The sequence below is a fragment of the Rhinolophus sinicus genome, linkage group LG01 (assembly GCF_036562045.2).
Source record: "Rhinolophus sinicus isolate RSC01 linkage group LG01, ASM3656204v1, whole genome shotgun sequence".
NCBI classification, from domain to species: Eukaryota; Metazoa; Chordata; class Mammalia; order Chiroptera; family Rhinolophidae; genus Rhinolophus; species Rhinolophus sinicus.
In genome coordinates this window covers 203,077,148-203,090,102 of record NC_133751.1, presented here as the reverse complement: position 1 = coordinate 203,090,102, position 12,955 = coordinate 203,077,148, and the positions used below count along the sequence as shown (strand labels likewise).

General features: G+C 44.2%; 1 protein-coding gene across 3 annotated transcripts in view; it reads right to left on the bottom strand.

Moving 5' to 3' along the window:
• DIS3L2 (DIS3 like 3'-5' exoribonuclease 2) overlaps nucleotides 1-12,955 on the bottom strand; it is a 296,388-nt gene that overhangs the window by 168,826 nt on the left and 114,607 nt on the right. For all 3 annotated transcript variants that reach the window (XM_074314980.1, XM_074314986.1, XM_074314989.1), the window contains exon 7: nucleotides 1,112-1,212. In XM_074314980.1, coding sequence (XP_074171081.1) covers nucleotides 1,112-1,212 — 101 coding nt within the window. The remainder of the gene's footprint in view (nucleotides 1-1,111; nucleotides 1,213-12,955) is intronic.

Sequence of the window (12,955 nt, the reverse complement as noted above, 5' to 3'; positions counted from 1 at the left end):
AATGACAGAACACAAGTTCCGTCTACAGAGGGCTGCCTCTGCTCAGCTCTGACTCAAGTCACTTAAGAATGTGGCCCCATGTTGTTGGGCATTTCGTTTGATCAAGAGAAGCCAGAAGTCTAATTTTTTTATGTGAACACTCCCATTTTTTTAATGTAAGCTACCAAGTCAAAATTTGAAAATACTGCACAAGTCAAAAACACAAGTGTGTGAGCCAGAGCTCGCCCACAGGCTCTCCATTCAGTATAGTCTGCCACACCCAGCGTGCTGCCCGGCTTATGGTTAGTATTCAAAATACTTATTAGAATAAAGCGCTAGATAACAGGGCAATGGGGTAACATACACACAATGTGATTTAGAAATTCCTTTGTCACCACACAGGAGCTGCTCTCCTCACTCCCAGGTTAAGCCTGCAGCTGAGGCCTCTGGGAGAGGAAGCCCTGAGCCACTATGTCACTTCATTCTTTGCCCGGACACCGCTTCTGCCACCACGAGCTGCTAGCTGGGGTTAGCTGTGTTTGATCCCATATCTGAATCTGCCACTAGCCCACATAATTAAAAAAGAAAATGGGATTATGCAAAACAACAAAAACAGGGTACAAAAGCAAATGTTTTTGTTTCTAATATGATAACTAAATTAAATACTTTGGAAAAACTGAAAAAGACTTTTCAAAAGCGTACTTTTGAGTTAGATATGGGCATGCCAACAATAAAAAAGCATTGCAGTAAAAAACTATAAAACTCTAGGAGTCTACATTCATACTGCTTCACCAGTACCTAAATTCTCACTCACTTTAATTAACCCACACTGGAAATCGTAACTATCACATTACAAGTGTGGTTTAAGCAGAAAAAGATAATGCAGAACTTCAATAAAAATACCCACATACAAAGAAAAGGCCTTGGCCCTTCATCCAAAGACAGGCGAATGAATATATGCATATGAGTTTAAAGATAAAAAAAGATTCACTTTTTATGAAACCCTGCTTCCACCGACTTTTCTGATTCCCTGACCAACTACAGTCCTCAGTGAATCCATCGCATGAGATCTGTGACAGGGAGCTCAAGTGACGGCCATTTGAACAAATAGAGAAAATCTGAAGGCAGTGACCTTTGCTGATCTTTGCAGCGACTTCTCTGGTAAAGCCCTTATGTCCTGTGCCACGGAGGTGCTCTCGTCTTTTGTAACTGGGGCACCAACATCCTCTTGCCCTAAATTAAAAAGAGGAAAAAGGGGGAATCCGTTAGATGCATGTCTATTAGACACACAGATCATGGGGTTTTTAATTCAGAGCTACAAGGATTCTTGAATATCATTTACCCCAAACTATAATTTAATGCAAACGGGAACCCAGGCCCACAGTGGTTAGGGGACGTGGAAGGCCAATCCCATCACCAAGTTGTATTAACGCGCACACTCAGCCGGCCACATTGTACCTACTTAACGTTACTCATATAATAAGCATCACACAGGTACACAGCATAAACTATGTGGAATTAAACTAAAGGGCCCATGGGACAAAATGCCAAAAAACTGGATGTTAAATACTGCCCCTGCTCATAATGCAGAATAGAGAGAGGTTAATGTATTATGCATATCTGCTGAAATAAAACAAAATCAAAATAAATATTAACTTTTAAAAGTACTTTGGTACCAGCCATAACAAACAAAATGGTGGGAAATAGGTTATATTTATTAAATAAATAAATAAATAAAAACGCCAACCCTGATTTTCCTGGCTTTTCTTAGTGACATTATATAAAGTACTTAAAGTCTTTTAATGTTTAATTTCCTTTCTTAGAAAACTTATAAAACGCACATTCACCCAAGAAACTGAAACCACATCTCCCCAATAAAGAGTCAGGCTCTGTACCAGAAGTATTAAAACCACTCATGAACAAAAGCAGCAAATTACACACTTTCAAACATGTAATATTTTGTATTTTCATATGTTACATTAGATTTCCCTCACACCACAAAATATTCTTAGCCAACTAACTATACTGGAGTTTCTTGATTCTAAGGGTCACGACCAACTCATGTGGGACCCACTCCAATGAGCTAAGAGAGACGTGCACTTATCATTTAGACATCACCAAGGCCAAAATAAAGAAATAAATCCTTTTCAGGACCGGCTGCCTCTTAGCAAAGGCTCAGCTTAAAGCCAACTTGCACCATGCTGGCCGTTGTCTGGCAATGCTGCCATGATCTGACCTCCTGGGGCTTAGAATGATCAACTGTCTGCTTTTCCATCTATGCTGAAATATACCTACCATAGTGCCCACTAAAAGCAGAATTCCCATTGTTTTCCAAAAAGAAAAAACCAAGGAAAACTTTCCCATTGTTGATCACCCTGTCCATCAGTAAAAGAGGGACATCATCCAAGCTCATCTTTTATTTTAGACCATAGTCCAGGATTCCCAAATCATCGGATGCTTCCGGAACAACATCTCTCATACTCTTAGGGAGAAAACCAATCACACAAGCTGTCGATCTGTTCTGTAGCATTTTTGCCAGAGTGTTCTGCAGAACAAGGCAATCTAGGAAAGATGGGGAGGCTGGAATGACCATGAACAGGTACCCTCTACTGAGATAACTCAGTTTTTGATCTCAAGAGCTGGCTGTCACTACAGGGCAGGGAGGGTTTTTCCAGGGCAGCCCAAATTTTGGGCATACAGCTTTCTGTGATGGTCACCAATGGCTCCATCTTCTGACTGTTGCTGTAAATTCTATCCCAACAACAAGCAAGTCTTCAGTTCCAAAGATTATGCCAGGTTGTATCCAAAGAAAGAGGGCAAGCCACGGCAGTGGGCCCAATCATGCTTTTGAGATATCACACCGGAACCTCACCTTCTCAGGTTCTGTGTTATAAGGCTGTCCGGGCAGAAATAAGGCTTTGTTCAGACACTGATGCATTTTGGAGTTGAACTAATAAATTAAAGTAAGTTTACAGCCCTGGGGGTGAGCATCACAGATACGCTCAATAAGTGTGAAGAAACACAATGCCAGGTTAGAAAGGTGAATCACCTTAATAGGGTTCCCACAACTGCATCTCACCACACTGACTACAAAGTTGCCAATTTAATGAGAGAATCTACTGCACTGTTTAATCACAAGATCACTTATTTATTCACTTATTCCATGTGTATTTACTGAGCACGGGGCATTGAGGATTCAGCAGTGAATAAAAGAAATACGATCCCAGCCCTTCTGGAACATATACCTTAATGTGGGAGTAACAGTCAATAAGAAATCAATAAACACAAAGTTACAAATTGTGATCCATGCTAGGAAGGAAAGAATGGTCCCTCAGGAAGAAGAGGCGAGGACATATGATTTAGATGGAGAGGTCAAGGCCCTGTGTGGAAGCAGCATTTAAGCTGTGACATGAGGATGGTGTACGCAGGAGTGAAGAAGGCGACCAGAGGGTGGGGAATGGCACCAGGGAAGGGGCGGAGGTGGGAGGTGCTGGGCACAGTCGAGGAACAGAAAGCAGACCATGTGGCTGCTGGAGCGCGGTGGGCAAGAATGGGCATGACAAGAGACAAGGAAGAACAGCAGGCAGGAGTCAAGTCATGTGGGACCTGAGCAACGGGAAGCTGGCTCAGAATTCTGTGCAGAACGTGACACTGCGCAAGGTCAGCGCAGGCTGATACCAGTTAAGAGCCACTGCACAAGTCCAGACATGGGAGGACAGCGCTCAGATGCAGGCACTGGAGAAAGAATTAAAAGCATCAGTTGAACTAACAGACTTTGGTGTTAATTAGACATGCGAGTTTAGGATTATTAGATATGAGAAGCAAAGGACTATTTCCAGCTTTCCAGCATCATTAAAAGGAAAAGACGAGAGAAGGAGGTGGAAATCAAGAGTTCTATTTCGGAGCTGGTTCTATTGGAGAGGCCACCTGCGAAACCTTCGAGCGATAATGCTGGGAAGCAGTTCAACATGAACTTCTGGAACACAAAACGAGAGATCTGGGCTGTGGTTTTAAAACCAATTTTCATGCTGAGAACTTTCAAATTAATTCTTTCAAGCCGAAGCCGCAGAGAAGAGCTCAAACCCATGTCTGTTCAACTACTAAGTTTAGGAAGCTGCCATGTGCTTGAGTAAGAAGTAATGTGCTGCCGCTGTCACTGTTAAGGAAGAAAAAATTCACTGAGGAAGTGACTTGGGGCTTGAAGGATGTACAGATGATCTGAAGAGGGACAGGGAAATTAAGGGGTGTTCAGGTAAAGGCCAGCGCTCGTGCAAAGGCCCAAAGCTGTGAAAGCGCCTGACACTGTCAAGGCCTAGTAAGAGATTTATTGTAGCGACTAACAGGTTGAGGACACAAGGGATTGGTGGGAAGGGGCCGGGACGGGGAGAGGAACAAGGCTGGCAGAGAGGTGGGACAGGTCCTGTGGCAGAGATGGAAGTTACTACTGTTCTCTTCTTTCCTAGTAACAAGAACTCCAATTTTTAGCTGGATATACTAGCTAACAGACTATTTTCCTCAGGCTTCTTGCAACTAAGCATAGCCTATACGTCTCATTTTAGCCAATCAGATGCATGTTACAGTGTTGTAAGTTACTTCCAAGAAGTGTCCTCACAGGACAGAGGACAGACCTTCCCTCTTTCTTCCTTCTTGCCAGCTAGAACGTGGATGTGACGGTTGGGCCTCAAGTACGTACTCATCTCGGTCCTAGAGGCCACAGGACATGGGTGCTTTCCATATGCAGTGCAGCACAACAGAATGGGCTGAAGGCTAGAACTATCCCACAAGCCCTGGCCTGCCTGCCTCTGGCCTTTTTTTATGTGAATAGAAATAAACTTCTTTCTTGTTTAAGCCACTGGTATTTCAGGATGTAGGGTCCTTCTCAGTAGAACATACGTTCTGTCATACAAATCCAGACGCTGAAACTGACAAGTTTGGACACTACCCTAGAAAGTATTACAAAGGCAAGGGACACATAGGTTTTAAGGCTATGAATCTGGTAGCGCTCGGGAGTAGAGAGGCAATTGTAGTAGCAGAGGTTTAGGAAGCTGGGGTCACAATCCAGGTGAGACAATCAGAATCTGCATTAAGACAGCGGCAGTGAGAGAGAACAGAGGCAAGATTTGAGAGAGATTTCTGAGAAGGAGGCTGCCAAGGGTGTGTCCATCACTATGAATGACTTAGTATACGAAAAATGGGCTTAAATTTAAAGAGTTTTGGATTGAACATCAGGAAGAATTGCGCGACAGAACAGTAACTCCATGATGAAATTACAAGACTGGGCAGAGCAGCTGGCAGAGCTCAACAGGGTAAAGGTGATGCATCCTCACAGCCTCAGCTTTGCCATACCAAAGGCATTCCGTGGTCCCTTTTAAAAGTTCAAGAAATTCTAGAAAGAACTGATTACCAAAATTCTTCATCTAAAAGAATTTTCTGAAAACTAGACAAGCTACTAATAAAAGTGCTCATTATTTTCCCCCAAGACACACTCTAGGAAGAAAAGTCCGGTGAGATCCTAATCTTCCTACAGATTAGTTTTTAAATGTTTAAAACTTCTATATTAAACGTTTAAAAAATAAAATGTCATTGCCACTTACATATATCAAGTGCAAACCCAACACCTTGTTTTGGTAAAAACAATGACCTGGATTTGGCCTTGGCCTTCTCATACATAACAAATAGACTGACACGTCTGATGATTCTCAACACTTCACAAACACATCAAAAGGTTTTCAGATGATACGACTGTGATGCTAAGTGGAGACAATGTGAATAGAAAAGGAACTGGGCAAAAAGGTGTTTCAACCCATCCAATGAAAAGAGTGACAAACTCTGACGAATCCAAGCATTTTCCATTTCCGCATGAAGGACTAGAAAAATTTCCAATTTCCAATGAGAACTCAAGGAAAACCGCAATTTTTTAAATAAATAAAAATATTTCCCTTCCAATCTCTCAAAATCAATCAACCAGGAAAATTTCTTTGATGGGCCCCTCATTCCAGTGAAATGTAGAAATGACAACACAAGTTGTCACGGGGCAGGTTAATGTTCATGCTATAGTCATTTGCTGTGTGGCAAGTCTGCAAGGCAGAGTGAGTGAGGGTGACTGTTCTGGGACCCCACAACCAGCTCTGCCAGGGCCAAGGCTCAGGGGCACCCATGAAATCTCTTCTTTACAAAATCCCCATTCTGATGTAAAGCTAATGAAATTGTGTGGTGCCAGAGAGTTGTGACAGGGTGTTCACATATGTGACCTCATCTGATCCACACCACAACTTCCTCCTATAGTTTTCACCAAGGAAATGGGAGCCATGACAAGGCAGGGCCAGTGGATGACAACATGCAGGGACCCTGGTGCTGGCCATGGTGACCTGTTCTACACACACACAAGAAATCAGAGCAAGAACCATGGGAACAGCCATGAAAACCACACCAAGATACTGTGTAAGTGGTGATGGTCCCCCCTGAAATGCCAGAGTTGACCTAGTGAAGGTTCTGAGTGCCTACGGATTGTCAGGCATTGCAAATGACCCTCTGTCCTCAGAGAGCTCGTGTGCTAGAAATGAGACAAAGATGAATACAAACATTAAAAGTACTCGGTGTTGATGACAGCTGGCAAGCAGTGTACCCCAAAGGCAGTAAGAAGGGAGCCAGGCAGTCTGCCAGGGAAGCCCCCAGCTGCAAATGGGAAGGCTGAGTGAGAGCTGGCTAGAGGGCTGGGGCGGGGAGCATTCCAGGACGGGGCCGGAGCACATGCAAAGGGACACCATCAAGAGTAAACCGAGGAGGAGGAGGAAGGTTTGTGTGTTTAAACAAGCTGCAGGTACCAGACCACGAGACGCCTCAGATGCTGAAGACTATGTCTTTTATATTTTAGGGATGGAAAGCCATTGAAAATTTTGAGCATAACAGGATTAGAATTATATTTGATGAGATGTCAATGGTCAGTCTGTTGCTCCTTTGAAAATAAGGAGCAATAGACTGACCATTCTCTTGGCTTGGTTTTCTATAGTTTCATCTTGATGTATCTAAGTTTAGATTTTTTTAAATTCTATTTGCAATCACTGGTCTTCTTAAATCTGTGGTTTGGTATCTAAACTGTTATGGAAAATCTATTCTCATCTCTTGGCACTCTAATTAAACTCAGACTTTCTCACTCTTCTCTAGGTCTCTTCCCCTCTCCCTCTGCGATATTATTTGTCTCTCCATACTATGGATAATTGTTTTCTTATATGTAGTGCCCTGGCACAAAGGACGTGAACAAAAATTGTTAGATTCTATTAATGCTGTTGCTGTCATTAGCTCTTGCAGTAAGTTTTGCTAGTCTAGGTACAGTGGGTACACAGGACAATGGCTATATTACAAAATGGGCCACATCTGATCATCCGTAAAATGTAACCCATCTTACAGGGTTGATGGGAAGATGAAATGAAATTAATGTGCGTAGAAGAACTATGGTGGCTAGAATACAGCAAGCACTCAATAACTGCTACACACACACACACACACACACACACACACACGCATGCTCTTCTGTATGTTTGGTGCATCCTGTACAAAGCAAGCAGAGGCAAGAGATGGTGATATCTAGGCAGGAGCCAGGTCGACATTAAAAAGTCTGGATTTATCCCAAAGGCAATGGACAGCTTTAGAAGACAGACAGCAGGACAATAACATGATTCATGCTCTAAGCAGCTCACACTGTATGGGGAACAGATTTAGTAGTGAGTCTGGAGGCAAAAAGGCCAGTTAGCAGGTATCTGCGGTAAATCAGACCAGTGGCAGAGGGGATGGAGGGTTCTGGATAAAGAGGTACCATGTTTCCCCGAAAATAAGACCTAGCAGGACAATCAGCTCTAATGTACCTTTTGGAGCAAAAATTAATATAAGATCTGGTACTATATTATAGTATATTAATTTTCAATAAGACATTAATTTAATGTCATATTAATTTTTGCTCCAAAAGATGCATTAGAGTTGACTGTTCAGCTAGGTCACATTTTCAGGGAAACATGGTATGTAGAAGGCAAAACTGACAAGATTAGTTAGATGCTAGTGGGGAACTGCAGATGGGGGAGGTTATATGGGTAGAGTAAGGAATGGGAAAAACTGCCTCATTTCCTTACATCAGAAGTTCTCAAAGTATGTTCCTTGACCAGGAGCCTCAAGACATCACCTGGAAACTCTTAGGACTGCAAAATCTCAGGCCCCAGCCAGACGTTCTGACTCAGAACCTTGGGGGCTAGGGCCCAGCAGTCTGCTGGACAAGGCCTCCAGGACACTCTGACTCTGATTCACTCTAAAATGGAAGAGCCATTGCTACAGACAAATGAGCCGTGAGCCAGCACAGGAAGAGCATGGTCAGGCAATCGAAGAGGGTGTACGTTCAGCTGGGACTTAGCAAGTCTGTGGTGTTGGATGTTAGACCTGGCGCTTAAGAGAGAGGTCTAGGCTGGAGACAGATACAAGGGCGTCATGTGTGTACCTAGGGCAAATAAAGAAGTGGACCTGCTCCCTCGGAGATGGCTCAGAATGAGAATGGAAGCAAGTCCAGGGCAGAACAGTGAGGAACACCAACATTTAAGAAAGCACAAGTATTAATAGAAAAGTTTGCAAGGAGACTGAGGCATGGTCAGAGAGGTAAGAGAAAAATCAGACTAACGTGAGAAAAATCAGGCTAAAATCAGAGAAGCCAAAGAAAGCAAGCGTTTCAATAGGGAAAGCCTGGTTAGCAGTGTGGCCATAGTGACAGGGTCATAGGCGATACTAGAGAGACTAATTTTAAAGAAGGAAATGGGGTGAAGTCAGAATGCAGAGCGTGGGGAATTGAGTAGGAGGTGGGCTGTGGAGATGAGGATGTGGGAAGGTTCCGGAAGTCTGTCTGTGAAGGAATGGAATAATCCAGGGAGGGAGCTCTAGAGGGAGAGAGAAATCACCACACAGTTCTTACTATTTTATTTTTTTAAGATAAGGGAGGCTGGAACATGGTTCACTGCTGATGGGAAAAAAACCACAAAAGAAGGTGAGGTCGAAGAGGGCACCATTAAGGAAGGGAGACGTCCCTGGGCAGGAAGGGATGGGACCCAGAACCCAGGGGAAAGGATTAACCTCAGGCAGAAGGACAGAGAGATGCCAATTTCATTGTATTAAAATAGAGGAGGGGAGAAGTGTAGACACAAGCCATTTGTAAGTCTGGTGGCTGAAAGCTGAGGGAGCAGCTTTTGTTTTCTCTGAAACATAGCAGCCAAACCCATCTGTCGAAAAGTGCTAGGGAAGGTGGAGCACACACGCTACATCCAGAGCTGGGTTCCACAATTCCAGGCGAGGAGCAAATGCAAGTGGCATCTCCAAACAGCAGCCTGCATGTGGCAGGCACTACTGGGTGATTTACACACACTACCACATTTAACATTCTCCAACAATCCAATGACGTAGGCAGGTAGTATCATGCCAGTTTTAGACATAAGGGAAACGAGGCTCACAAAGGTCAGAGAACATGTCTGCCCGTGGGTACCAGCTAGGAAGTGGCAAGGGCAGGATTCACACCTAAGTCTCACGAATGCCAACACCTCATCCTCTTCCTATGGTGCCACTCAACCTTCAGAATCTGAACAGGATTGATGGAAGTAACAATGGAAAAGAATACACAATTTTGGAGAGATTTGCCTGAGGGATAAGATACTGGGTAAAGTCAATCAACTCTGTTTTGAGCACATTTAGAGTTTGGGGTGACAATGAAATATAAGTATGATGATGTCCTGTACCAAAGCTGGAGATATGGTTCTACATCTTGGGACAGAGGGTAGGAAAATCAATGAGATGATGCCATTGTCTGAGAGTAGACAGAGGGGTAGGACTGGGGAAAGAAAGACTTCACATAGTAAGAGTAATAGGATGAAGAAATGAAGGAAAAGGAACCTAATACTCAAGCATTAAGAGGGGAAAACAAAATCCCTTCACTATCCAATTTCCCTGCATTGTTCTAATTTACAGACGATTAAGAAAGGAAGTCCTGTTTGTGGCAGGAGTTGGTCACACACCTCACACCTCACTCATCAGGCCAACCGTGTAGATGCCTTGAGGTTCCTGAGTCGAAGCCCAGACCTGGAGAGCGTGGCTTTCAGGCCCAAACCTGACTCCCTCACGGGGTCATCCAATTCCCATTCCCAGCTGTTAACTGTATTAATTACATCACCAACACTCGCCTGCTTTTCTCGGAGCTCTCTTTGCTCCAAATCTTTCTCTTGCCCAGGAGAAAGTACTTTTAAATTTCTCTCTACTGAAGCTTTAATTGGCTTTTAGCCTCATGGCTCCCAAAAGACCCAACATGTAGGCACACACACTTACGTGCTTGCCTCTACAGCTGGCTTTAACTTTCTAATTCTGCATCTTTCCCAGCAGATGAATGATTCCTCCAAGTTTAAGTTGACTTCCATGAGTTCTTAAAGGGCCAAGCTTCACATCTAGTGTCACGTGACCATTTCAACAGCAGATACAGTGTTCACGTGTACTTTTTAAAGAAACACACATTTCTTTACCTGCCTTCTAAGGACTAGCTATCCATCAAAACTCCAGAAAATGAAGAAGATGCTAGGCTATCTTAGAGAGTTAATTAGACAATGGCCTCACAGCTTAGGAAGCTACACTAGATGAGTTTTGCTGTGTTTTGAGTCTACAATCCCACATATACCAAACACGTATTACATCTCTCCTATGTTCCAAGCCTCTCAGGCACATGCAATATTTCATCCTTGAGCATCTCCAACAGAGATCATAAGATCCAGCCCACTGTTTGGGCAAAAGGGAAAGAACAAAAACAGTGCTTCTCCAAGAGCCGGTCCTCCTTATCAGTTCATTTGCTGTGACCTAATAATAACAGGACCACCAAGTGATCATTACCAGGCAAAAGAAAACAGATAGTTTAAAGAAGTTGACTTTTACAGACGGCATCATTTCTGAGATCCATCAGGCCCTCTGGGAAACAGAACAATGCAACACTCAAAACCAGCTAATGTTTGAAGCATCTTTGATGGAAAATGCTTCTCCTTAATAAGGTAACAAGTCTAGCTCTTCTAGCCAGGTTTTACAGACATGGATGAGTCATTGTTTTAGATGCCAAATTGGCAAATCTGAAGGTTTTATAATGGATCCTATGTGGCTGGTGTGTAGAAAAAGGACTCAGGTGTGAAACAAAAGAGTGACTCGTTTGGTCCTTCTTCAGTTTCAGAAAAGGGAAGGAAGGGGAGTCTTTTACAGAACACTTGCTGAATACAAGACTCTTCTGGGAGTTGCAAGTGGGTGAAGGATAAGCAAAAACTAGATAAGGAAAATACAAAAATATTCAACCATAATAATATCAGTCACGGCACATAAACTGCAACAACAAAAGTAGCTATGAAGAAGAGCCACAGAAGGAAGGAGCGCACATTTAGTTGAAAGAAATAAGCAAAGGCTTGTGGAGGAAGCACCCCGTGGCGAGCAGACTCTAAGACGCCCCCGACAATCCCCTCCCCTTCTTAGTCTTCTTACCCTTGTATAATCCCCTCCTGTAAGAGTGCTAAAAGGACCTGTGTCTTGCTTCTAACCAAGAGAATGTGGCACAGATGATGGGATGTCACTTCCATGATTAGGGTACATAAGACTGTAACTTCCATCTTTACAGCAGATTCTCTCTTGCTGGATCTGCTGAAGCCAGTGCCATACAGAGGCCCATGCAGCATGGAGCTGAGGGCAGCCTCCGGCCAGCAGCCAGCAAAGAATTGAGTCCTCAGTCCAAAAGCCCACTAGGAACTGCATCTGGCCCACACCCACACAAACCTAGAAACAGATCCCTCCCCAGTCGGGCCTTCAGATGAGACACCCTGAGGGCAGCCTCATGAGAAGCAATCATGGAGCCGTGTCCAGATTCCTGACTAAAGGGAAGCCTTCTTTCCTTCCTCTACTCACTCTTCGGACACCAAATGTATGGGTTTTCCACACCAAGCAATTCTCCAATTTTCTGTGGACACCACCTGGGTGTCCTAAAATTTAATTCAATTCTCACACTAACTACCCAGGGTTAGCACAGACCCCACAGGTTAAGGGCTCAGTCCCACAAGACTGCCAGTCTCCCTACTTCACAAACCAAATGCAAGTGGTGGGTCTCTAGGTTACCCACACTTCTCTCTGAGCTGGCTACAAATCAGGGTGGGGGTTCTGATGACCCCCTCCTTAGGTTCGATGATTTGTTATAACAGCTCATAGAACTCAGGGCAACACATAACTTACATTTACCAGTTTAGTACAGAGAACATAATAAAAGATACAGATGAACAGCTAGATGAAGAGACACATAGGGTGAGGTGCTGAAGGATCCTGAGGGCAGGAGTTTCTGTCCCGTGGAGTCGGGGTGCACCACTGTGCCGGCACGTGGATGAATTCACCAACCCAGAAGCTCTCCAAAGTCTGTAGTTCAGAAATTTTTATAAAATCATGTAGGCATGATCAATTATGAACTCAATCTGCAGCCCTTTCCTCCTCCTGGAGAATGGAGGGGGGGGCTGGAAATTTCCACCCTCCAGTCATGGCTTGGTCTTTCAGGCGACCAGCACCCATCCTGAAGCTATCGAGGCGTCCACCAGGGTGTGCCTAGCACTCAGGAAATGACAAAGGTCTTAGGAGCTCTGCGTCAGGCACCGGAAGCAGAGGAAAATATGACAGTTGACACTTGAAGACTGGAGGAATTTTCACAGGAGGTGAGGAGGAGTTAGGCAGCATTCATGGCAGAAGGAAGGAGGCACAGATGCAGAAAGGCAGAAGAGGGAAGGGAACGCTTAGGAACAATACAAAGTCCAGTTCGGCTGGACCTAAGGTCTGAATGGGCAGGTGCGAGCACGTGGACTGGAGAGGCAGGCAGGAGAGCCCTGGTGGGAAGGGCAGCCACAGAGAGCAGTTACAGCTCATCCCTGGATTGTGGGGTCTGAGAACCTCTGCAGGAAGA